At 53.8% G+C, this 25,378-nt stretch overlaps 2 protein-coding genes and 1 non-coding gene across 3 annotated transcripts; all 3 read right to left on the bottom strand.

Moving 5' to 3' along the window:
- Positions 1–191: 191 nt before the first annotated feature.
- On the bottom strand, positions 192–13,819 carry SLC5A5 (solute carrier family 5 member 5). Its single transcript, XM_041763151.1, has 15 exons — positions 13,461–13,819; positions 12,590–12,655; positions 12,266–12,317; positions 12,012–12,079; positions 11,025–11,179; positions 10,448–10,588; positions 10,237–10,366; positions 9,252–9,340; positions 8,412–8,524; positions 8,261–8,331; positions 7,848–7,934; positions 7,572–7,765; positions 3,030–3,154; positions 2,208–2,323; positions 192–1,179 (listed from the first exon to the last, which is right to left on the bottom strand). The coding sequence occupies exons 1-15, from the start codon at positions 13,815–13,817 to the stop codon at positions 1,015–1,017; spliced, it is 1,929 nt and encodes a 642-aa protein (XP_041619085.1). The 5' UTR covers positions 13,818–13,819; the 3' UTR covers positions 192–1,014.
- Positions 13,820–20,013: 6,194 nt separating this feature from the next.
- RPL18A (ribosomal protein L18a) lies at positions 20,014–23,478 on the bottom strand. The gene is made up of 5 exons (XM_041760397.1): positions 23,373–23,478; positions 21,924–22,103; positions 21,153–21,282; positions 20,391–20,500; positions 20,014–20,162 (listed from the first exon to the last, which is right to left on the bottom strand). The coding sequence occupies exons 1-5, from the start codon at positions 23,388–23,390 to the stop codon at positions 20,070–20,072; spliced, it is 531 nt and encodes a 176-aa protein (XP_041616331.1). The 5' UTR covers positions 23,391–23,478; the 3' UTR covers positions 20,014–20,069.
- Positions 20,644–20,777, bottom strand: LOC121496370. Its single transcript, XR_005989192.1, has one exon. It is a non-coding gene; the product is annotated as a small nucleolar RNA SNORA68 (small nucleolar RNA).
- Positions 23,479–25,378: the final 1,900 nt, after the last annotated feature.

The following is a 25,378-nucleotide window of genomic DNA, read 5'->3' as shown; positions in this document are numbered from 1 at the left end:
AAGCTATGCATCTCAGGGAAGGCAGCACAATGTACCCCGCCACAGCAATTGTCACCTTGCTCTGATCCTTATATACTCAGGTTTATTCACTCACAGGCTTGGGGGCAAGAGACACCAAGATTCACACTAAGATCTGACTGAGGAGATAGGAGTTAACAGAATGATTTTTTAGAGAGTACAGAACATCAAGCGTCAAAGTCCGTTTATTTGATGTGCATGGATTAAATCTCCATCCAAAGTCAAGCGTGTCCCCAGGACATAGGTTTGCCCAACCTATCTGACCCTGTCTACCAGTGACATGCTGGCAGTAGAGCTTCAGCATCATTTGACTCCCAGGTCTGTCCCTGCCCAGATCCAACTTGCTGTGACCTCAGGCTACCTCACTGAACCTTAGTTTATTCCTCTGTGAAGTGGGTTCATGCTCCTTAATGGATGAGATAGTGTCCAAGTGTAAGAGGAAGATAAAAAATGTGGTTATCCTTTATCTTCTCCTCTTGCTCCCAGGGTCAGGGGCCATGTGATGTCTGACCCTCCAGAGGGAGGAAAACAAGGAGGAGGTAAAGGTAGAAGAGCTGGTGTCCAACTCTCAATGAATCTCTGGTATGCTCTGTGACCTTGGTCAAGTTGTTGACCCTTTCTAGGCCTCAGTTTCCCCATCTGTGAAATGGGGTGCAGAGGATTGTGCCTGAGGACCTCCCAAATCCTTGTTATGGTTCAGACATGTTCCAGAGGGGACTCCAACATCTTTCTATTGTACATAGAGAGAAATCTGGCTTCATTTTAGGGGAGCAGGCAAGAGTGCAGCATCTAAAACTAGGGGCTGGCTAGAGGGTGCTGGATAAAATGATCTCCTAAAGGCAGGGCTTCACCTCTTTCCATAGGGCAGGGACACACAATCCCAAACTCATTTGCATAGGACACAGTCTAGCTGGTCAGAGCCCGAGGCTGTTCTTCTGTGGCCTAGGAGGGCCCACCTTGAGGTTCCATCCCAGGTGGTCAGTCCCCTCTGCTGGCTCAGAGGTCTGTCTCCCGAAGGTCCTGACCACGGTCACGTGCACTTCTGGGGGTCCAGGAGCCAGCTCCATTCACCTCCTTCTGCCCCAGGAAGAGCAGATGGTCCTCATCATTGGGCAGGAAGTCAGGGGGCCTCTTGGTTCCAGGGGGCAGTTCCTCAGCACCCTGGAATGAAAAGAGAAGAAAGACCCCTTCAGAGACCCTGTTCTGCTCTGTGTCAGCTCCTCCCCCAGAAGGGATCACTGAGGGCCTACAAGGGCAGAATCTGGGCAGGGTTGTACAACTGTCCCCTTGGTCAATGCATCAGCCAGTCCTGTCCCTTCTGCCTCTAGAACCTCCATTTTGATCTCTGACTTTCTCCCTGCTCCCTTTCAAGAAGATCAATATTTCCCCACAACAGCTGAAAGGAGCTTTAAAAACACTCCAGCCAAATCCCTTCCCTCTCCATATCTCCCTTCTCAAGCTTCTGGCTTCAGCCTTTGCACCTGCTGTGCTCTCCATCAAGAATGCCCTTCCCCCGAGTTTCTTAGGGCTGGCTCTTCCTCCTTAGGGGCTCCCTCTCTTACCTCTTCCAAGAGGCCACCCTCATCACAATACCCTGTTTTATTGTATTCATTACCTGCTGAGATCCTACTCATTTCTCAGTTTAGCTTTCACCAGCTCTTCCTAGACAGTGGACAAAAACCCCAGCCTAGCATAGGGTTGGGGCCACAGCAAGTTGTAAGAAATGAGAAAATGAAACAGGGATTCCAGATCAGGGGCAGGTCTGGATCAGGGACAGCATTTTCCAAATTCAGGGCATTCACATAGCAACCATATGACTTTGGCTGAAGTTGGCCTACCCCCAGTCATGTTTCTTATGTAAGATTTTCTCTAAGTTGACTCACTTTTGAATTAAATACTTTAATAGGAGAGGCTTTATATCAATACCATAAAGGTAAACCAGTTTCACCTGCCATAGCCTGGAAGTAATCCAAGGAAACAAATAGTATGAAATTCTGCTCAGTCTTTGTCAAAAGGTGCAATAACAAGTGTTGAAGACACGTTAGCTCTCAGCTGAGCCTTTTCACTGGAAGAGGTTGAGAAAGATCGTGACCCATCAGGTCCCTCCCCTGAATTATGGCCATGCCCAGGGCACCTCAGGTCATTTCACTGCCCCTCCCCCTGCTCTGGGAGCCAGCCCTGTGACTCACCTTCCCCAAGCTGTCATCCAAGGTAGCCACTTCCTCCTTGGGGGCCACCGATGCTGTCTGCCGTGCAAGGTCCCACCACAGCAGCCCAGGACCCAAGGCACTGCGCTTGGTGGGGCCTGAGGGAAATGAGGGTATTTAGTAAAGGAGTGACGGCCACTGGAGAGGGAGGGGGAAGGGAGAGCTCTGATGGGTTCCAATCCAAGATTCAATAATGACCCACTGGCAGGCCTGTGCCCTTCTCTGGGCTTCAGTTTTCTCATCTACACAGTGAAGGGAGGTAATACATCAGTGGGTGGTTCACTATCTCCCCAGCATCTAGAGTAGCGTCTGGCACAGGGAAGGACTCAATAAAGCCCTGGTGAAGGTAAAGGCTGAGACACAGGAAGAAAGAACAGGTACTGTGATCATTATTGATTTCTTTTGGTCTCTCTCCACTTCTCGGTGGCGTTCAGAATTCCCGGAGGGACACGGAAGCGCCAAGGCCCTGCTGAGAAGACATTTCAGCACAACGGACAGCGCCCGGCGGTTCCAGCCGGTATCCTCCAGCGAGGACTTAGTTTTGGAGGCACGTAAGGGACTAGGAGGCAGGAGGAAGGGTGGGGCGGGTGGTGCCTCAGTTTCTTCTGCCTTTGCAAAATGAGACAAGCGCTGCGAGGTGCGGGGTCGTCCGGAAAGCGACACAGCATAAAGGGTGCTGATGCATCCAGCACGCAGTGGCCATTTGGCTGACCAGAATGTCCTTCCTCTTCTTCCTGCCCGGTGCGTCCTGGAGGCAGGGGGACTCGTGAGATGATCTCTGAGGAGGCCATCCGCCCTGCTTACCTGTCAAGCAGCTGACAAGGGCTCCACATAGCACAGTGCTCATCGTGCCCAGGGCGCCATAGTAAAGATAGGAAATGGCGTAGAAGCTGTCAGCCAAGGCAGGTCGGCCCAGGTCCACTCCAGGGCTAGGGATGGGAGAGGTGGGCATGAGTCCAAAAGCTTCTCCCAGTCTGTCCACTTCCTCCCATCTCCACTGTCACAACCTAGCCCAGTCTTCCATTATTTTTTTTTTTTAAGATTTTGTTTGTTTGTTTGTTTATGAGAGATACAGAGACACAGGCAGAGACACAGGCAGAGGGAGAAGCAGGCTCCATGCAGGGATCCCGATGTGGGACTTGATCCTGGGACTCCAGGATCATGCCCTGGGCCGGAGGCAGACGCTGAACCGCTGAGCCACCTAGGCATCCCCCAGTCTCCCATCATTGCTCACTCAGATGTGTGCAGTAGCCACTTCCCTTTCTCTCTGGCTAACCCACTCCCACCCACAGAATTCTCTACACACAGCCAGAGGGAGCATTGCTGAAATGTAACTCAGATGACCTTCTGCCACTGCTCACCACTCTCCGTGGCTCCCTATTTCCTTCAGAATCTACTCAAATTAAACTCTTAGAAGAAAATATAGGTGTGCATCTTTAGACCTTGGATTTGGTAATGGTTTCTTAGATCTGACACAAAAAACACAAGCAACCCAAGAAAACATAAATTGGACTTCATCAAAACTGAAAACTTGTGTGTGTCAAAGGACACTATCAAGAGAATGAAAAGACAACCCACAGAATGGAAGAAAAGATTTGCAAATCATACATCTGATAAGGATCTAGTGTCCAGAATACATAACGATTTAAAGAATATACAAATTACAACTCAATAATAAATAAAAAAGGAGCCAACTGAAAAAATGGGCAAAGGGTTTAAATAAGCATTTTTTAAAAAAGATTTTTATTTATTTATTCATGAGAGACACACACACAGAGAGAGAGAGAGAGAGAGAGAGAGAGAGAGGCAGAGACACACACAGGCAGAGGGAGAAGTAGGCTCCATGCGGGGAGCCTGACGTGGGACTCAGTCCCGGGTCTCCAGGATCAGGCCCCGGGCTGAAGGCGTTGCTAAACCACTGAGCCACCCGGGCTGCCCTAAATAAGCATTTCTCCAAAAAAAGGGATAGAGGTGCCTGGGTGGCTCAGAGAGTTAAGCATCTGTCTTCAGCTCTGTTCATAATCTTTGGGTCCTGAGATCAAGCCCCCAGTCAGGCTCCCTGCTTGGCAAGGAGTCTGCTTCTCCTTCTGCCTCTGCCCCTGCTCATGTGCACACTCTCTCTCCCTCTCTCTGTATCTATCTCTCTGTATCAAATGAACAAATAAAATCTATTTTTTAAAAAAGGGATAAATCCGGGACGCCTGGGTTGCTCGGTGGTTGAGCGTCTGCCTTTGGCTCAGGGTGTGATCCTCAGTCTGGGGATTGAGTCCTGCATCGGGCTCCCTACGGGGAGCCTGCTTCTACCTCTGCCTGTGTCTCTGCCTCTCTCTCTGTTTCTCATGAATAAATAAATAAAATCTTTAAAAAAATAAAAATAAAAAAGGGATAAATCTGGCTAATACATGAAAATATGGTCAATCATTAGTTATTAGGAAAATGCAAATCAAAATTACAATTGGTAATTGGGGGACGGAGAGATGGGTGAAACAGGTGGAGGGTAGAGGGGAGTACAGGCTTCCAGTTTTGGAATGAATACAGCACAGGGATAAAGGCACAGTATAGAGAGTACAGTCAACAGGATTGTAACAGCGCTGCAACGTGACAGACAGCAGCTACACTTGTGGTGAGCATAGCATGACGTACAGAGATGAGGAATCATTGTATCATACACCTGAAACACAAGAATATTGTGTGTCAACTAAACTCAACTAAAATTTTTTTTTAAAGATTTCATTTATTTATTTATGAGAGACACACAGGGGAGCCCGAAGCAGCACTCGATCCCCGGACTGAGCCCATGCAGGGAGCCCGATGCGGGACTCAATCCTGGGACTCTGGGATCGCACACTGAGCTGAAGGCAGATGCTGAACCGCTGAGCCACCGGGCGTCCCATCAAAGAAAAATTCTTTAAAAAAAAATTCTTTAAAAAAAAATTCTTTAAAATATTCTGGAGTTGGAAATATTTTGGAACCTGATAGTGGTATGGATTGCACAACTTCGGAAATATATGAAAAACCAATGAGGGGTGCCTGGGTGGCTCAGTTGGTTAAATATCTGCCTCCATCTCAGGTCATGATCTCCGGGTCCTGGGATCGAGCCCCGCATTGAGCTTCCTGCTCAGCGGAGAGCCTACTTCTGCTTTTCCTTCTCCCTCTCCCGCTCCCCCGCTTGTGCTCTCTCTCCCTCTCTCTCTGTCAAATAAATAAATAAAACCATTTAAAAAAAACACATTGAGTTGTACACTTTAAAAGGGTGAAGTGCGTAACATTAGGAAAATATGTTTTAGGAAAAAAGTTTTGATTTATAATCTAAACTTCTACAGTTTATTTTATGTATTTATTTACTAAAGATTTTATTTTCTCGTTTTTAAGAATGTATTTATTTATTTAGAAAGGGTTGGAGAGGCAGAGGGAGAGGGAAAATCTCCAACCAACTCCACATTCTGCACTCAGCCCAGTGTGGTGCTCAATCTTACAACGACCTGAGCCGAAGTCAAGAGTTGAATGCTTAGCTGACTGAGCCACCTAGGCTCCCCATAAAGATCTTTTTTTTTTTTTTAGATTTTTATTTGACAGAGAGAGAGAGAGAGAGCACAAGCAGCAGGTTGGGGGGAGAGGGAGAAGCAGACTCCTCACTGAGCAGGGAGCCTGATGCGGGGCTTGATCCCAGGTCTCTGAGATCATGACCTAGGCTGAAGGCAGACACTTAACTAACTGAGCCACCCAGGAGCTCCTCAAGATCTTAAGTAATCTCTAACACTCAAACGTGGGGCTTAAACTCATGACCCTAAGATCAAGAATCCCATGCTCCTCCCACTGAGCCAGCCAGGTGCCCCTGGCTGGTTTTTTTTTTTTTTTTTTTTTTGGCTTTGGTTAATGCGAATATTTTAATATGGATTCATTACCCAATATTTGTACCGTACTAATATAAGATATCAATAATTGGAGAAATTGAGTGCAAGTGCAAGAGAATTCTCTGTACTATCTTCTCAATTTCCCTATAAATCTTTGTTTTTTTCTAGTACATAAGATTTATTTTCAAAATTGATGTAAATGAATTAGGCTCCAACTGCAGAAGAAGAACTGAACTTCTGCAGTTGAAAAATATCCATTGGGATCCCTGGTGGCTCAGTGGTTTAGCCCCCGCCTTCAGCCCAGGGCATGGTCCTCGAGTCCTCAGATTGAGTCCCGAATCGGGCCCCCTGCATGGAGCCTGCTTCTCCCTCTGCCTGTGTCTCTGCCTCTCTCTGTGTGTCTCTCATGAATAAATAAATAAAATCTTTAATTAAAAAAAGAAAAATATCCATTAAATGATAGTGTACATCAGCTGTTCTCTGTTCTTTATGAAAGATGAACTAGGGGATGCCTGGGTGGCTCAGCGGTTTGGCGCCTGCCTTCAGCCCAGGGCGTGATCCTGGAGTCCCAGGATCGAGCCCCACGTCGGGCTCCCTGCATGGAGCCTGCTTCTCCCTCTGCCTGTGTCTCTGCCTCTCTCTGTATCGCTCATTAATAAATAAATTTTTTAAAAAAAGAAAGATGAACTAAAAGGTAAAAGAACAAAAAGCCTACAGTGAGATATCATTTCACACTCGCTAGGATAGGTAGAATTTTAAAAAATGGAAAATAGCATGTTTTATCAAGGATGTGGATAAAGAAAATGTGGTCCATCCATACAGGGAATATTATTCAGTCATAAAAACGAATCGAGCCCCACTATGTGCTACAATGTGGATAAACCTTGAAAACACCAAAAACAAAACAAAATAAAAACCGTGAAAACATCATGCTGAGAGAAAGAAGCCAGACAAAACAGGCCATATATTGTATAACTCCATTTATGAGAAATGTTCAGACAGGCAAATCCATAGCAACAGAAAGAGGATTAGCGGTTGCCAGGGGTTGGAGGGAGGGGGAGATGGGGAGTGACTGCTCATGGGGATGAGGCTTCGTTTTGAGGTGATGAAAATGTCCTTGAGTTAATGGTGATGGTTGTATAACCTTATGAATATGTTAAAAATTTCTTTTAAATGGTTAATTTTATGGTTTGTAAATTATATCTTAGTAGTAATAATAATAGTACAGAATCAGACCAAATTCTTCTGGCTGGACTCCATCTCCTATCCTTTCTCGGCTCACTAAATACACCCTATCCTCACCATAGCTGGAATGCACTAAACTGGACCCGACCTCAGGGCCTTTGCACCTTCCCTTCTCTCCATTGGGAATGCCCTTCCTTCACCTCCTCCTGAGCACATTCCTCCTTTTCATTTGAGACCCAGTTTAAGAGTCCCCTGTCCCCCACCACACGGTCTGAGGCCACATCCACACTCAGACCAGTCTGCTCACCTGGGGTTCCTGCTGGAGGTGTTGTTGGCAAGGAGCAGGCCCGTGAGGTCAGAGGCGTTCGCTGAGGGCACAGCACAGCCAGCAGCCGATGATGGCAGGACTCCCAAGGACTGGATGCTAGGCGGGTATAGAGTGGCGCCCACGGCCACCCACAGTGAGAGCACCAAGCCCGAGGCCAGCCCAGAGAGGACACCCTGGGGGGAAAGCCCAGATCAGGAGAGAGAGGCCTTGTGCCCTCCCGGCCCCAAGCCACCCTCCTCACCGGTCCCCGCTCACCGGTGTGTTGCAGGCCGGGAGAAACATTCCCAGGATGAAGGCTCCAAGGAGGGGGCCGCTGATGACTCCCATGACGGTGAAGGAGCCCTGGGAGAGGGGGTGGTGAGCTGAAGCAGAGGCGTCCCACCTCTCCTGGCCTCCGTGTCCCTAAAGAGGGGAGGCGGTACTCCCCATTCCTGCCTCTCTCCCCTGTGTGGGAGGCAAAGATGCCACATTCTCTCTGTCATGACAAATTCTGGTCCCCCCTCCAAGCCACCGCCCCCTACTCCCATCTCCCACTGCCACCAGCCAGGTGGCTGCAGGAAGTATCAGGCTGGTGGGAAAAGTAGGGCCCCCCACCCCCGGGCTTCAGTTCCATGCCCACGATGCAGCTCCTTGCGGAGATGGGGCTGAGTCAGGGAGGGGGGGCTCACCTGGAGGACGCCTCCCCCCAGCAGCGAGGACAGAGCCGCCACCGTGAGGCAGGCTGAGCCATAGATGAGTGCTATGGCAGATGGAGGCGACATGGTCAACGGGGAGATGTCCTCGTGCCCCCCACCCTCAACCCGAGTCTCCCCAACTCACAGAGCCCCTTGGAGATGAGTACTAGTCTCCGGGGTGCGAGGCTCGGCAGCCGAGGTTTGATGAGGTCCTCCACGGTGACTGCAGCCATGGCATTGATGCTGGTGGAGGCGGTGCTGAGAGTGGGGTGGGGAGGGTGGTCAACAGGCCTCCTCGAGGGACAGGCCACACCTCCCCTGGGTCCACCTGCTGGAGCAGGCCCCCAGCTGCTCATACCATCTGACTTGCCCACACCCCACGAGGCGCGGTGACAAAATTCCCTAAGAGTGCAGGCAATGTCAACCCCCCCCCCCCGCCCCTAGACCCGAGATATCCCCACGGGAGCAAGGACACACATGACCACGGACATGAATGACACAAGTTCTCATTACACAGCAATAATAGGGTGCAGAGCACTGCTGCATGGCACCCCGGTCGCAGCAGAAGCAGGGGTGTGCCAGAAGTCATGGAGTATTTGAAAACACTACAATGTGAGGCCCCTGAGGGCAGGATCAGGGGACCACTTGGTCACCGCTGTGTCCTGGGATCTAGAACAGCAGTACCTGCCACATAGTAGGTGCTCAGTAAACAGTTGTTTGGAGGAGGAAGGAAGGAAAGAAGGAAAGGAGAGGGGGGTCAGGTGTGGCCCTGCCAGGTGATAAGATGAAAACCCCACAGCTGGGGTCCTTGTCCCCAGGGCGTGCCTTCCACTGGAGCCCACCTGAGCTGGGCGCTGAGGACCAAGAAGGAACTGTCAATGATGGATATGCCCAGAACATTCCATCCCACAGGGGGACAGCCGGTAGGGGCAAGGAGACCCCAGAGGGCTCAAAGGTGGCGGGGTGAGCAAGCAGGGCTGCTCACCTGAGGGTGCCACTGTAGGCACAGGCCAGAAAGAGCCCAGGGACTCCAGGCAGGTCCTCGAAGATGTCCAGCACCAGCAAGGGCATGTACTGGGGGGAGCCAGGCATTGATCTCTGGGACAATGCACCCCAAGGACTGGGGATTCCGTCCTCACGCAGCATGTCCCCAGGGCCCCGTGCAGATCGGAACTCAGGTGGGCACTTAGTGTGCGTTTGTGGGTTGACTGCATGCACCGAAGGACTGTCACCGAGCCCGCCCCTCCCCACGCACAGGGCCCTGGCATCCCAGTGAGGCAGAGTCCCGTGTCACCCCCGCTTTACTGACAAGGACGGTGAGGCCAACAGGTGCAGGCCATGGCTGTGGTTGCAGAGTCAGCTGGGCGGGGGGACAGCAGGCGGGATAGCCTTCCATCTCCTGCCAATTCTGAACTGACTCTGAACAAGGCATGGGTCCTGGCCCTGGTGCTGCCCTGGACTCACCTGTGGACCTCAGGCAGCTGCTTCCCACCCACGCCAGCCTCAGTTTCCTCATCTGTAAAGTGGGGGCCATGACAGCCTTGGCCTCATCACATGCTGAAGGATTTTATGGGAGACTAACCGCTTGTGAAGGGAATAGCGTGAGGCCCAGGGTAGGTGCTTGGGGCCCGAGAGATGGCGATCATGTAATTCTCAACACCATCATTGCGTGCTGAACCGTGGTCCCATCTCCTCCCTGCTGTCCCTCAGGGAGTCTCTGACTCCAAATCTGAATGTGCCCCTCCCCTGCTCACACACCCTCTGTGGCTCCCCATTGCCTCTCAGCCTTGTCTTTCTCACTCCTTCCAGAACCTCCTCTGAGCCAAGCTCTTTGTTGCCCCTGGACCTGTGCTCAGGCTGTTCTCTTCTAGGAATGCTGTTCTAGCTTGGCCCCAGGGGTCCATCCACGCAGAAGTTCAGAGTCGGGGTGGGGAGGGCCGGGGTGGCCTAGGAGCCTGGGCCGAACTCACCTGGTCCGGGGCAGAGATACGCCCTGCAAGGAGAGGGTCACAGTCTATATAGAAGGCAAACATGATGATGCCACAGCCAGCAGCGCTTAACACGATCAAGAACAGGCCCAGCTGGTTGATGAGCAGGGCCCTGGGGGGAGGGGCAGCCTTCAGGCTGGGGAGGGGGCAGCTCGTCCCAGAGGCCCCCACCCTGCCCCTCCTAAACACTCACAGCTTGGCCTGCTTCTCTGTGCGACAGGCCACATAGCGCTGCACCTGGGCTTGGTTCACACCATACATTGAGAGCCACACCAACGTGCCACCCACCACAAAAGTCCAGAATGTGTAGCGGCTCCGCGGGTCCAGGTCAAAGCTAGGTGGGACAAGACAGCCATATGGGAAGGCCACACGGACTTCCCCCTCCCAAGGGCCCCAGATGGCCCTTCTGAACCTTAAGGGCCTCAAAGGGACTTTTGGGGTGGGTTTTGAAGTGTGAGTAGGAGTTGGGCAGACTGAAAATTTATTTGTTGACTGAGTGGTCCATGTGTGCATTCAAAAACCTTTCTGTGCCCAGCTAGGACCTCAGAGAACCTTCAGTCTCCAGCCTGGGCTGGGGGACAGATGGTGGGACAGATGGAGGGATGGGGGCTAGGGCAGTCTAGAGAGGGGAAGCAGATGTTTGGTCTGTGGGGAGTCTGGGAAGGGAAGCAGGGAGGGCTTCCTGGAGCAGGAGGCATTGGTTGGCTTCTCCCTGGGCGGAGGGATGTCAGCTCCACCTTTTTCAGTACCCTCACTACATTTTCACTCACTCCATCAGGTTGATCCGGGAGTGATTCTGGGCAGTCTCAAGCATGTGCCTGGGCCCACCCACCAGCATGGTCCCGCGGGCCAGGACCACCCAGAAGCCAGTTAGCATCACCACGACCTGGAACACGTCAGTCCAGACCACAGCCTTCATACCGCCCTGCAAGACGTGACAGATGGGGAGACAGGGGGTCAGACAGGGATCTGTCTGAGGCCAACCCAGCTTGGCTTTCGGCAGTGGCTGGGACCGATGCTCCTCTCTGCCTGTTTCCTCATTTGCAAAATGCAGCTGTTGTGAGGATTTAATTAGTTCATTAATTAGGAAAATCTTTGGAATAGTACCTAGCACGTACCAGTTCCTTGAGTGAGTAATGGCTGCCAGCAGTATCATTACTACGACGACTACTACTACTACGATTACTACTACTACTACTACTACTACTACTACTGCTACTACTACTATGATTACTTAGCTATTGCTTTTACCTTTCCAGCCTCGGTATCTTTGCCTTCCCCTGGGAGCCCCTGGATTTTCCCTTGGAGAAGCCCCTTCTCCCTCACAGGCCATTCTTGGAAAGCTGATCCTTCTACTCCCAGCTCCAGAAACAGCCAACCAGAACATCTTCCCCGGCCCCCCAAACTTCTGTGATTGGTTCATCCTGCACCCAAGACTGAGGCCAACCCATCCTGAAATAGGAACCCACTTCTTGAGCTGATGGGACCCCCAAGACATGGGAGAGGGACCCAGAGGACTCTGTGGCAGCCACCTGGATGCAGCCAGTCCTGAAGCTAGCCTATCCCTGGACTCTCAGCAGTGAGCCCTTCAACTGACTTGTCCTCATTAAGATGAGGAAACAGGGGCCCAGCTGAGATGCAGGCTTGCGGGGCAGGAAGGGAAAGTAGGGAGTGGATGATGGCTTCAGGGTCACCCCCACACAGTGTGCATGGAGCCCCGACCCCCCGCAGTGGGGCGGGGTAGGGGTGTCACTCACCACCGTCGTGTAGAAGGTACAGATGGCTCCAGTGGACAGGAGCGATGCCCAGATGTCCAACCCAGTCACTGTGCAAGGAACTCCCCCCATTAGGCCTCCAGGCAGGGTGCAAACTTGGCCCCCAGTGTCTAGGCCCCTCCTCTCTCCAGGATTCTTCCCTCCCCAAGTCTCTCCTGGGGCTGCCCTGCCCCTCCCCTTCGTCTCAGAGCCTTTGCCTCCTCCGGTCACCCTCCCTAGATCTCCCAGAGTCAAACCTTGATTCAGGATGAGCGCGGGGGCGTAGATCACGATGCCAGTATACAGCACCTACGAGGAGAGCCGGGACCAGGTGAGGCCCGCGGACGGCAGGGAAGGGGGTAGGAGAGGATGGTGGTGGCGGAGCCCGTGGTGCCTGGCGAGTAGGGGACAGGGCAGAGTGGGGGCGCGGTCAGCAGGCGGGGGCCAGAGAGGTGAAGGGTCTTACAGGATGGGGAGGGACCCACGGGGCGGGGCCGAGAGGATGGGGGCGGGCTGGGGGCGGGGCCGAGAGGATGGGGGCGGGCTGGGGGCGGGCTGGGGGCGGGGCCGAGGCCACTCACTGTGGCCACCAGGTACTGCAGGGTCCCGCAGAGCCGCACAGCGCGGCTGAAGCGCAGCTCCAGGTACTGCAAGGAGGGGCCGAGGCTCGTGGTCACCTGGACGGATCCTACCCAGGAGGTCGAGGCCTCTGGGGTACTTCCCCCGCCCTCGCGGCTTCTCCCCTCCCCCGGAGGCCAGCTTCTCTCTCCGCTCTCGCCCGTGGGGGGGCCCCCGCCAAGCGAACACATTCCGATCAGTCTGCACACACCTGTGCACACGGAGTGTGCCCAGGAAGACGGATCCATCCAATGCGCACGTTCCTCCGCCCCCACCGGTGGCTAATTGGCCCCCGGGGCGGCGCCGCTCTGACCCTACAAGCGCACTCTACAGTGCCTGTGGCCAATTGTTATTGGTCGCCTACTGTATACGGGTCACGATTTTAATCACAGTACCCACTGCCCTGGAGGGAGGTCCTCTAATTAGCCCAGTCTGACACTTGGGAAGCCCGAGCGGAGTAGGTGGGGGGAAGTCGGGTTTCGAACCCTCGGCTCGCTGCCGATCGCCCGGGTGTGCGCACGCCCGGGCATGTGGGGTCAGGTTTGTGCCTGTCCACGCTCTGTGCACACCTGGCTCCGCCTTGCGCGGGCTTCCACGGAGGAGAACCGGGACGGTGGCTCCTCTTCCTCCTTCCTGCCTCTCACCCCATTGCCTGGGGCTACTTCCCAGAACCCTCCTCACCCGTCCGCCTGGGGCCTCCCCGCTAAAGCACCGGGGAGCACCGGGGAGCCCGCCGGCGGCCCCCCTGCGCGGCGCTTCACAGCCCCAGGGCCTCCCGCCGCATCCCCGCGTTCTCAGCCGGGCAGGTCCTGCCTCCGGGCCTCTGCCCGGTACCTGGTAGGTGCTGGTGAGGCCCAGGCGGTAGAAGACGGGCAAGAAGAACACGGCCGTGAGCAGGGAGTTGAGCAACTGTCCCAGGCACATCCACAGGAACTTGATGCCGTAGCGGTAGGCCTCGGCCGGCACGCCCAGCACCTGCACCGCCGACATGAAGCTGGCGGCCAGCGAGAGGCCGACGGGCAGGGCCGCCAGGCGCCGGCCCCCGGTGAAGAAGTCCTCGGCGCTGCGCTGCCCGCCCCGCGCCAGCCCGACCCACAGCCCGATGCCTGTGGACACCAGCAGCATGAGCGCGAAGACCCCGTAGTCCCAGGCTCCGAACGTGGCCCGCGCCCCTGCCTCGACGGCGGCCATGAGGTCGCAGGTGCGGGGCCAGGCGCTCCTCGGCCCTTCCGGCCACCCCGCGCCCGGGTAAGGGAAGCGGGCAGCGGCCGCAGGCAGGGCGGCGAGCGCGGGGAGATGCTCGGCCTCTGCGCGGGGCCGCACACCTGTGTGCTTCGGCCCCTGGCGGGAGGCGGCCAAAGGGGCTCGGGCCGGGGCCCCCGGGCGGGGAACCTGGGTCCTCGCTGCGGTCGTGCGCCTCTGTCCCTGCTCTCCGTCTGCGCGTCTGCCTCTGCCGTCTGTCTGTCCGCCCCCCTCGCCCCCCGCGCGCTCCGGCCGGCCTCTAGCAGAGCAGCCGTCGGTCCCTCTCCCTGGGAGCTGGGCTCAGCGCCGACAACCGGAGGTCTCCGTGGGGCCTGGAGGGGTGGCTCCCGGCGACCCGCGGCGGATTTATTGGGCTCCCGGGTCCGCGAAACCCCGCCCCTGGAGTTGGGGGCGGGCGGGACCCGCACCCTTTCGGCCCGGGACTGGGCCAGATAGGCCAGGCCCCGGCACGTGGATGGCTGCTGGGGGTGGGGGTGGGGTGAGGCTCCCACATACCCCTCTTACTTCGGTGGCACTTCCCCTCACCCCGGGCTGTTAAAGTCTCCCGTGGACAGGTGGGGACCTGAGGCTCACGGAGCCTGTCGCTCACCTGGGGGACGCGGCTGGGAGCAGGGGCTGCAGCGTTCAAATCCCCGCCGCGCTTCTGTACCTTAAGCCAAGCGGAGCTAGTGCGCGCTCCCACAGACAGGGGGCACTTTCTGGGTTGCCCTGGCACTGGGGGAGAACTCGTCCTGCTTGGACCCCGCCCCCAACCGGCTCCAGGACCCTTTCTCCAGAGCTAGGGGGAGGGCCTCACCAAACCGCACCCCTACCCCCCCCCCAACAGGCCAAGCTGAGAGACATTGGAGTTCAGATCCTAAATGCATACATACTTGGGAGAGTCTTTGCTTGTCATTGTGCCTCAGTTTCCCCATCTGTAAATGGGGATAAAGTAGCCCCTGGCTCGAGGAATAAATTGAATCCACATAATAAGAGCCTGGCACAGAGTAAGCCCCTAATTTGTCAGTGTCTTCATTCATTTGTTGTTTCCTGCACCAAATATTCATGGAGCATGTGTCCTGTGTCAAGCATTAAGTGTCTAAAGTAGTCATGGGGGAAGAACTGTGAGTGGCCTTGAATCTAAAGAAATGGGGGGGGGGGCCCATGACTACTTGGGAGATGGTGTCTGGCATTCTCCCTGGCACACAAATGAGGAGACCCAGGTTGGGGAAGAGACATCCCTTGCGTGGGGTCATGCCATCAAGGGACCCAGACACTGCTGTCTTGGGGCGATTCGCTGGTGGACCAGAGGGACTTTGGTCTCTGGAGGCTCTCACCTCTGGGTTCAAGTCTCCCAAAACTGGGCTCCCTGCTCCACAAGCCAGAGGGATCTAGACTCCTCCCGCAAGGTGAATGCCGGGACCTTGGAGTCCTGTCCAAGCCTCTGTCGCCTCCTGGTGGTCCCTGGCCGACAGGCGCCACTCCAGTTGGTCTAGCATCCCCCACGGATCCCTTCGTGTCCCCCGGGCTCTCCCTCTCCACCCATGCTGGGGTGCTGGCCTGACCCCCACCCCTGGGGACTGGGATACCAAGGCTGCCACACATGCCTCTGTTGCCCGCTGCCATGCACTCCTCCCCCTGGGCCAGGAGGGTGGGGAGAGGACACTGAGTTCCTTTTCCTTCCCTCACCATTTTTCAGTCCCTCCCGCGCTCACCTTCATGGAAAACTTGATGAGAAAGGAGAAATCCGGGAGGGGATCCCTTCCTGAAAGCCATACAAACGAATGCAAACATATGCCAATTGTTGCCGAGCTTACAAACCAGTCCTCCCTCCCCAGGGAGGCTCTGGAGTGGTTACCATCTGCTGCCCGCCTTTCTCTTCCTCTAGAGGTGGGAGGTTACAGAAGGATACTTGGGCCGAGGCCCATTCACTGAGCACCTATTGTGTACTGGACCATGCACCCAGCTGCTGGGGACACAGCCGGATCCAGGCAGACTCATACTGCTCACAGGCACTTGACACTGACAGAGCCAGGAGAGGAACATGCATTCCAGAAGCTGATGGATGACAAGAGTGAAGCAAGGTCAGAGATGGAGCTGGCCTGGGGGACACCTTTTTGTGGGGTCTCTGGGAGGGGGACTCTTTGAGGAGGTGACTGCAGACCTGCAAGGGGAGAATGAGTCAAGCTTGGAGAGAGGCAGGGGGAACAGCCAATGCAAAGGCCCTGAGGTGGAGCAAGTGGAGTGAGCAGAGTGAGGACAGGGAAGGCTACCAAGGACCCTGAGCCTTGGCAAAGGGTGTAGATTTTATTCTGAGGGTGCCAGGGCCACTGGAGAGTTTGGAGGAGGGGCCTAATGAGATTTGTGGACTCTGAAAAGCCCGCCATGTCCAAGGCAGCGACTGTGGGGTGGGGAGAAATGGGTGGATTCAGAACGTGTTCTGGAATTCCAAGGTGTGAGAGGAGGCCCAGAGTTGGGAACTCTGAGGGGTGGATGGGCGTATGCTTTCTGGGGTTGGACGGGTACAGGGAGCAGGGTGGGGGGATGCAGCGGCACCTTCCCTGACTGTCCAGTTCTGACCACAGGTTGGGCAGAGGCAGAACCCTGGTGGTGACGGAGCGGCAGGGAGCTCCCGAGGACCCAGCACCTGCAAGTCTTACCATGAGGGTCAGGAATGTCAGGGTGTCTCATGGCTGGCTGCTGTCCTCACCCCCATCTGCTGCCGGGGCACCCCCTAGTGTTCCCATGACAAGGCAGGGGGCAGGGGTGAGACACTGCCAGCTACTCTGACTCCTCCTACATGACCTTCTGGGTGTCTGGCCTTGAACTTCTCCCTTGCACTCAGTGAAAGCAAACCATTATTCCCAGTGGTGCTGTAGCTTTCTGTTGAGAGCCCACCATCCTGAAGTCCTGAGGATCCCAACTGTGATTCTAGGATTCCAGGATTCGCATAGTCCCTCTTGGTTTAGGATTGGGGTCAGGTCTTCTGGGGCCCCCTGCTCGTCTTGCTTCGGTGTCTGCCCTTGCCTGATGGTCCCGACCCAGGAGTGGGGTACAGGGAGGGGCAGCTGGTGACCTCTTTCCCCAGGGCTCCTGGCCTGCCAGCCTGGGCACCTGGCCAAATCCAGGCACAGGACCTGGGAGTACCTCAGCACCTGAGGTTGGAGGGGCCCACTAGGGCCATGCTGGTTCCAAATTCCTGTCCTTGTCATCCTCAGCTGGCTGGGTGACCCCAGCAGAGCCTTCCCCTCCCTGGGCCCCAGGCAACCAGAGGGGTGTCAATGGTCCCAGAGGCCGGTTCTGACTCACAGGCCCCACAACGAAGGGCTCATCATTGCTGGTCTCCAAGCTTCTGCTCTGCTTGATCCAGCACAACACTCTGGAGGATGAGGGCACAGTTCAGGAGTCCTCACATCCAGCCAGTGTCCAGACAACTGCTCTGTGCAGGGTGTGTGTGTGGGGGGGGCGGGGGGGGGATTCCCATGAGGGTTACAGGTTAGAGGGTCTGTGGCAACCTTGCTGAGTAGATGGCAGGGTGGGTGGATGTCTAGGTGTGAAAGCTGGGGCTCACTCATCTTCCGTTCATAGGTCCCTCAATAAGGGACTGACCCCATCCTTTGGCTGGTTGAGGCAGAGCCCTCTCAACTGATTGCCATGAAGCATTGATGAAGCCCCAAGGTGGGGATGGGGGTGCACAGTAGGCCTTCATGGGGCCCTGGTCTTCACTTTCTTGGTGATACACCCCATCTTTAGCTCATCTGAAGTCTCCCCACCCCCGGAACCAACCTTACTTTACATAGGAAGAAACTAAAGCTGTGTGTGGATAGTGACCTGGCCCGGCAAAACCATTGGGGCCTACCTCAGGCCTCCAGATTACAGCCTAAGCAGGACTGGGGTTTCCTTCTCCCCCTTGTTCTCAGCACGTGGACATAGGATCAGTTACCCAAAGTTCTACCTTGTTGCTCTAGGGTGGCTTGATGACCAAAGGCGGCTGGCTGCCAGAGAGAGCACCAGACCTTGTGCCTATATTCCAGCCAGATGGGTATTTCCTGGAAATGGCACACATTGCTACTCTAGTATCACATGGTTACCCCAGATGAAAAGGCTGGGAAATGTATTTGTGGGTGGCATCTAGATATGGAAACCCTATTATTGAGGAAGGAGTATGTGGGGGCAACTAGGGTTTCTGCCTCAAGTCACAAGATTAATGACACCAACAAGGCAAAAAATTCTAGTCTGGTTCCCAAAAAATACCTTAAAAAACATCAAGTGCCCTGGATAAAAAAATTTGTACCATGTATGGGGTAAAACCCGTTTAGTTATTCGTTTTTTGCCCCACCTATGAAAGCTTTTACAAAATAGTAACTTAAAAAAAAAAAAAAAGATAACCAGCAGTCCTATGAAGAAAAGAACCAAGTCCATACAAATGATTTTTATTTTAAGGCAAAGTACTTACTTCCTGAAAAGAAAAAGCAAATACTAATCCTAAGATGTGTTTTTTTTTTTTTTTCCCAGCTGTCAAAGTTTGCTAACCCATGGTTGCTGACATGGTTAAATGCCATCAGGAGAGTAAACTGGAGGGTCTACAGGGTGCTGGTGCAACAGATTTTGTTTGGCAAGGTCAAAATACAAAACTTGGGTCCGGCATTGCCAGACCTAGTTGTTTACCACCATCCTTACTCCTTGTGGTGTGTACAAACAAAGCAATAGTCACTGGCTGTCATAGCCCCTCTCTGGGCCCCCAAATTACTGAACCTGTCCTGGGGCCAGGGAGTGATAAATGGGGTCCCTGCCCTCTCAATCTGGTGGGGCACAGAAAACCCACCAATTGTCACTCTTATATGCATGTGACTTACAAACTTTAGGAGGCCCAGCCAGTGATGATATGGAACAGCCCAGGGAGGAGGCTCAGCAAGGTCAGGCACGGAGATAGGGAGGAACCACTTCGGAGCAGTGGGCAAAGCAGCCAGTGAAGTCCAGGAAGCCTAGTACTCTGTCCTCAGATCTTTCCCTGTGACGATGGCTGCTGGCTGTGCCCAACCTCTGCCTTGGGCACCTCTCCAAACACAGGTGGGGTATGAAGTGACCTAGTTTTCTGGAAACCACTGGGACTGTTCCTGCCAACTAGCCACGCCCCCCCAGTGGGGGAAGGGAAGCTGTACCCTTGCCTGCAATACTGCAGGCCTGATTGCTGCCCTGGCCCCTACCCCACACTGCCTTTTTGTACTCTGGCTTCTTTCTATTCAATGGCTCTCTGGAAGAGAAGTCACATCTCTGACTGACCTTTGCCCCCCAGTGCCTACAGTTGATTCTCCAAGTATCAAGTGAATAAATCTGCTGAGCCCCCTAACTTTCTGATGAAGACTCATTCAGCAGACCAAGGTTGCCCAAGTTCATGCACTGAGGACAGATGCTTCCCAAGATCTGCGCTCCTAGCTGTGCCTCAGCGTCCTGATTGAGGGGGTTCAGCCAGGGTGGGATTAGCTTCATGCCTGGAATTCCCTCAAGCCTCAAGTGGTTTCTTAGAGACAGAGACCCACAGTGAGACCTTGACCTTCTTGGGCAGGATCAGGGTGTCCTTCAAGGGGCCCCCACCTAGTGAAGGACAACAGCCATAGCACAGCAAGCTGTTGGTCCTCTCTGGCGCCCCCTCATGTCTGGCCTGAGGATCCTGGACTCAAAGACCAGGGTTCTGAACCTGGAGAGGAAAATCTGCACGGGAATGAACCAACCCCATAATCCTGATTCCTTCCAGGCACCTGACTGCCCACATCTCACCAAAGACATGGTGGTTGTGGTATGGGGAGCCAAAGCTTGTATCTAACAAGGAAGGACAGGTTTAGCGACCAAATCTTGTGGTCTGCAAGACAAAGATCATAGCAGAGAGCCACCTGATAGGGTGGAAAACCGGGCCCTCTGGCTCTAGGATCCTGCTAACAGCCCTGGGGAGCCAAGTAGGCAGGAGAGAGAGCATTTGGGGGTGTGTGGCCTCTGCCATTCTTGGAGGCTCCCATTCTGGAGAAACCAGGTGTCTGGGCCCCACTTCAAGAGAGGAGAAGCCCTCCCAGGGCAGAGAACTCACAGCTTGGCTGTGCCCTTTTGAGTTCTGCAGGGTGTACAAAGAAAACAAATGTGTCTGAGTGCCTTGGTTTTACCCGAGGAGTTTATTTGAACAGACTTGGGCACCGGCCGGCTCTGCATCTAAAAGAAGGTGTTGGGCCTCTTGGTGGTGAAGCGTGGCTTGTGCTGACGACGCAAGACCCGATGGGGCAGTGGGAACTTGATCTTGGAGTCCTGTGGTAAGGAGAGGTGGGTGAGGGAGGTAAAAGCCTCTCAACCTTGTCTTCCAGGGCCACTGAAGTGTGGCCACCCCCCACTGGGCTCCTGCGTCAAACCCAGTCCCTCCCTGCAGCTCCCAAGGCTAGGGGACAGGGGAGCAGCTGGGCCAGCTCCATGTTCCAGGGGATGTGTGTCATCCTCCTGCCCGCCCACCTTACCCAACAGGGCCCTCAGAGCACTCACGTGGAACTGCTTGACCGCTGGCCGGCGGCACTTGCTGGCTGCAATCTCTTCCACCTTCATGATCTGGATAGAGTGGGCCCGGGCACGGTGTCGGGCACCCATGTCTCGGTCTGCAGGGAGGGAGGCAGGGCAAATGTGTACCCCAATGTCTGGGCATTCCTGAAACCTCCCATTGACTGCTGGCCTAGAAGTACCCCAACTTAGGGACCAGGTGGTTATAACCTCTGGCTCCAGCAGGTGCTGGCATTATCAGGGGTGTAGAACCTCCAAATTCACTTTGAGGAGCACAGCCACAGCCCCCCAAAGGCGACAAGATCCACTTTGCTGTTAGCACCTCTGTTTAAACCGCTGCTATGAGAAACAGCAGTTCTTGGGTTGAGGTGCTGGGGTCTGGGCCCTGGCAGGTTAATTTGTTCTATGTGTGCCTGGGGCCACTAGCACCAGATCCTGACTGACAGGGCCTGGGCTAGACTCTGGGTGGGAATTATGTCTACACAAGTCATCAACTCCACAGGTTCACCTGCTGCCAGGTTCCAGAAAAAAGATGTACCTGGAGCATCCTCTCTACTCTTACCCCCTACACAAACACCTCCTCTGCACCCCCCCCCATCAGCACCCCCAGGACTCCCCGCCCTCCAATCCCAGAAGCCTCTTGCATTTGTCCTGCCTCAGTCTGGGGAAGAGGGGAGCGCAGGCCCAATGGGCTGCAGATGGCTCCAACAGGAGTCTAAGGAGGGACTGGGCACAGGCCCCATGGCTCACAGCACTGGGTGACGGCGCCTGCGGTGGTCAGATCCCGGTATTCCCGGTACATGTTGTGGGTGCCACTGCGTGAATCATAGCGCAGCCAGATGCCGAAGTTCTTCACCCGCAAAGGAGATTTCTCGAACACCTAAATGCCAAAGACAATAGCGGAGGCCAGGGTGGTGAGTGGGCTCCGACCCAGGTCCAACTCATTGATCCTGTGCCCTTGCTGTTCCCAAAGAAAGCCCAGCCCCAGGCCTCTCTTGCGTCTGTTTCCCAGTCCTTGAATCTGACAGCATATGAAAAAAATCTGCTGTACTGGACAAACCCCATGGCAACAGCAGGGTGTACAGAACAGTCCAGGCTAGCATACTTCTCCCATGGAGACCATCAACTCAACTCCTCCCAAAACTACTCTCTCAGACCTATCTGGGCCAAAAAGCAGCTGCCACCCAGTGCAGCGTATGATGTACAGAATCCAGTGCCTATCACTGCAAATGTACCCAGGTGACAGCATCTCTCCGCACTCTATACGTGAGGCCCAGCGAAGGTGCTGGCCTCAACCAAAGTATCCAAGCATGCCAGGCACAGCTTCCTGGGCCTTGGGCTCTCTCATTAGGAAAAAAACCACGAGGTATCCATTACATTCCAACCTAGGGCTTAATTAGGGCATGTGAACAAGCCAGGGGTTATGAAATCTGCGAACTCTGTGGGGTGAGAAATGCCCCTCACAAGAAGGTATAAATCCACTCCAGCTCCCCCTACCCCCCAGTCTCAGACATCCCGTACCTGTCCACAGTAGACAATTTCTCCAGAAGACTTCTTCATCTTCTTCAATTGAGACACAAAGTACCAGAAGCGGGACTTGGCGACAACATGATTAGGTGCAAAGATTCGCATCCGATACAGGGGCGGAGTGCGACATTTAGGGGTGGGCAGACAGCGCCCTACCACCTTGTACTCTCGCAGCTGAAACAGAAACAGAGGTGAGGTGGGGCCTGACCCAGAGCCCTGCCACAACTGTGAAGATTCACCTTACTCCCTTCCCCAAGCCCAGGTGAGAACTGCATCCCCAAAGTGACAACAGGCTGCCCCATCCCAGGGCATCCATGAGGAATCTGGGTGACTGGATCATGCCCCACCGTTCCAGACTTCCCAGAATAGGTACTGAGCGTGGGGAAGATGAACTAAGATGGCTAAGTATCCTCTGCCTGGACTCAGGAAAGCTGGGCAGGGCTGTCAATCTCACTGTCCTTCCCTTTCCATTTATATTCGTGAAAATAGCTGCAGTCTAGATCTGCAACCTCCTTTCTCCACACATCTTTGCAGCTCACATCTTCCCAAAGTCCTCTTTCGCTCTGGGACCCAAAGACAGTGACCAGCCTGGGATCTGACAGCCCACACCAGGCAGAACCAGGACAAGAACCCAGTTCCCTTCCCAGTCCTGCTGCCATGGGACCTGCAGCTGCCTCTGTATTCCCAGCAACAATAAAAAGGGTTTGGATTTCCCAGTGGAAACTTTGTTTACATGGATGCAAAGACAAAAAAATATCCGCCAAGGCCAAACCCCCTGACACAGTGCCAAGAACCCATCTTTGTAGGACTTGCCAACGTTTTATCAATGAGAAAAATCTAGCCCTAAACACCACCCGCTGAGGAACGGGACCTATGCAGCTGGCCTCTTTCCCCGATGGAAACTGAGGCTGGGGAGCTGTACAGGGCCCGCCCTGTTTTCTCCCGAGGGCTTGCTCTTCCATCTCTGCACCACAGCGCCCTAGGATTTTACCCAGCACTTGCCACAGCGATAAGGCTCTCACTCCCCGTGTCAGCTCGAGTTTACAGTTTCATTCTACCTTTTCACAGCCCCGCCAGTAGAAAAGAAATACTACTACGTCCTCCCACCATTCCACTTTGCAAACGGGAAAACCGAGGCTTGAAAACTCGAGGTCCCGTGACTAGAGCGTCCAAGCCGCATAACCTGTCCCTTTCCCTGGAAAGGAGCCCCGGCCTCCCCGGCCCCCGCGATTCCTCAGCGGGCCGGGACCACGGCACAAGCCTCCCCACGCGGTGCCTGCAATGGCCGCCATGTTGGCTTGCACTCGAGAACGATGGAGCGCGAGGGCGCGGGACCCAGTCAAGAGTGTGCTCCCCCTACGCGACCTACACCGCTAGCCGGGGCCCCCGATTCGATCCGCACTGCACTCTCCGGCCCCCCAGCCCGCCGCGCGCTCGCCTTACCGTGCCCGAGGCCTTCATAGCGTACTCTCCGCTCTCGCCGCCACACCAAAAAGGAAGTAGACGTCCTCGCGCAGCCGCTCACCAAGACTTCGTTGCCGGAAGTCCCGCCTCCCACAAGGCGCACGCCCATTGGCTTCTCGATCCGACGCTCAGCAAGATGTGCTTTTTCATTGGCTCCAGATCCACCAACCTTCCACAGCCCCTCCTTCCTTCGCAGCAAGACTACAACTCACAGGAGGTAGCTCCATTAGCCCCTCCCTTTCCACCTTGGCCGTAAGGGAGCGTCGCATGAGGCATGCCGGGAATTGTAGGCACCCGGGGAGGTCTGGGTGGCAGAGAGTGCCACTCCCCGGGTATGGTCCTGTGTAGAATTTATTTCCTTACTGCTTTATATTGCACGAAGTGACTATTTCCTAGTGCACTGTTTTAATTCCTTTAATGATCTTTTGCTATGTATATTTAATATTTTTTCCTTTAAGATTTTATTTTATTTTTATTATTTTTTAAAGATTTTATTTATTTATTCATCAGAGACACAGAGAGAGAGGCAGAGACACAGGCAGAGGGAGAAGCAGGCTCCAAGCAGGGAGCCCGATGTGGGACTCGATCCCGGGATTCCAGGATCACGTCCTGGGCCAAAGGCAGGCGCCAAACCACTGAGCCACCCCGGGGATCCCAAGATTTTATTTTTTAAGTAACCTCGGCACCCAAGGCTGAGTTTGAACTCACAACCTGAAGGTCGAGTCCCGTGCTCCACCCACATACCTTAATTTTAATGAGATTTGGAAATGTCACTTCTATATAGCTTATTTCCTCTTTCTCCTTTTGTCTCATTATTGTTGCTATTGTGCTATTATTCTTATACGTATTACATCCATATATGTTACAAACATAACAATACATTGTTATAATTGTTACTTAAAGTTGTACAGCTGTTAAAGAATCTGAGAAAATAGAAGAGGACAAGTATGTATTTATAGAGTTTGTTACATTAATTTTCTCCGTTTGCATTTCTGGTTCTCGTCACTTGATTTTGTGGATTAGCGTTACTAGCGGGTGTCATTTCCTTATTCCTATACTTCGCTCACCTGCTTTGTACTATTGTCAAATGTATTATGTTTCTGAATGTTATAGAGAGCTGATGACACAATTATTTTTTAAAGACTTTATTTATTTATTTATTTATTTATTTGTCAGAGAGAGAGAGAGAGAGAGCACAAGCAGGGGGAGAAACAGGCAGAGGGAGAAGCAGGCTCTCTGCTGAGCAGGGATCCCAATGGGGTGCTGGATATGAGGACCCCGGGATCATGACTTGGCCGCAGGCAGATGCTTAACCAACTGAGTCACCCAGGCATCCCTCAATGATGCAATATATATATATAAGATATTATATATATAATATCTTATATATATGTATTTTAAGATTTTGTTTATTTATTTATTTATGAGAAACTCAGAGAGAGGCAGAGACACAGGCAGAGGGAGAAGCAGGCTCTATGCAGGGAGCCTGATGTGGGATTAGATCTTCGAACTCCAGGATCACTCCTGGGCCAAAGGCAGATGCTCAACCGCTGAGCCACCCAGGCGTCCCAAGTAATATATATTTTCATACAATTGCTTTTTAAAATCAGTTAAGTGACCACAAAAATGCATTTGTGCTGCCTTTTATAACTACAGAATGGTCTTTTGTGTGGTCTTTTCATTTTTTGTGTGTTAGGATTAACATATAGGGTCTTTTCTTTTTTTTTAAGATTTTATTTATTTATTCAGTGAGAGAGAGAGAGAGAGAGAGAGGCAGAGACACAGGCAGAGGGAGAAGCAGGCATCATACAGAGAGCCTGACGTGGGACTCAATCCAGGGTCTCCAGGATCACGCCCTGGGCTGCAGGCGGCGCTAAACCGCTGCGCCACCAGGGCTGCCCTCTAGGGTCTTTTCTAATGTCAGTCTTGAACCAAACATGAGCAGGAAATAGGCAGTGCCTTCTTGGTGGATATTGAGGTCTTGA

This window comes from Vulpes lagopus, chromosome 7 (assembly GCF_018345385.1).
Source record: "Vulpes lagopus strain Blue_001 chromosome 7, ASM1834538v1, whole genome shotgun sequence".
NCBI classification, from domain to species: Eukaryota; Metazoa; Chordata; class Mammalia; order Carnivora; family Canidae; genus Vulpes; species Vulpes lagopus.
The sequence above is the reverse complement of the archived record's forward strand: the minus strand, read 5'-3'. Positions and strand labels throughout refer to the sequence as shown.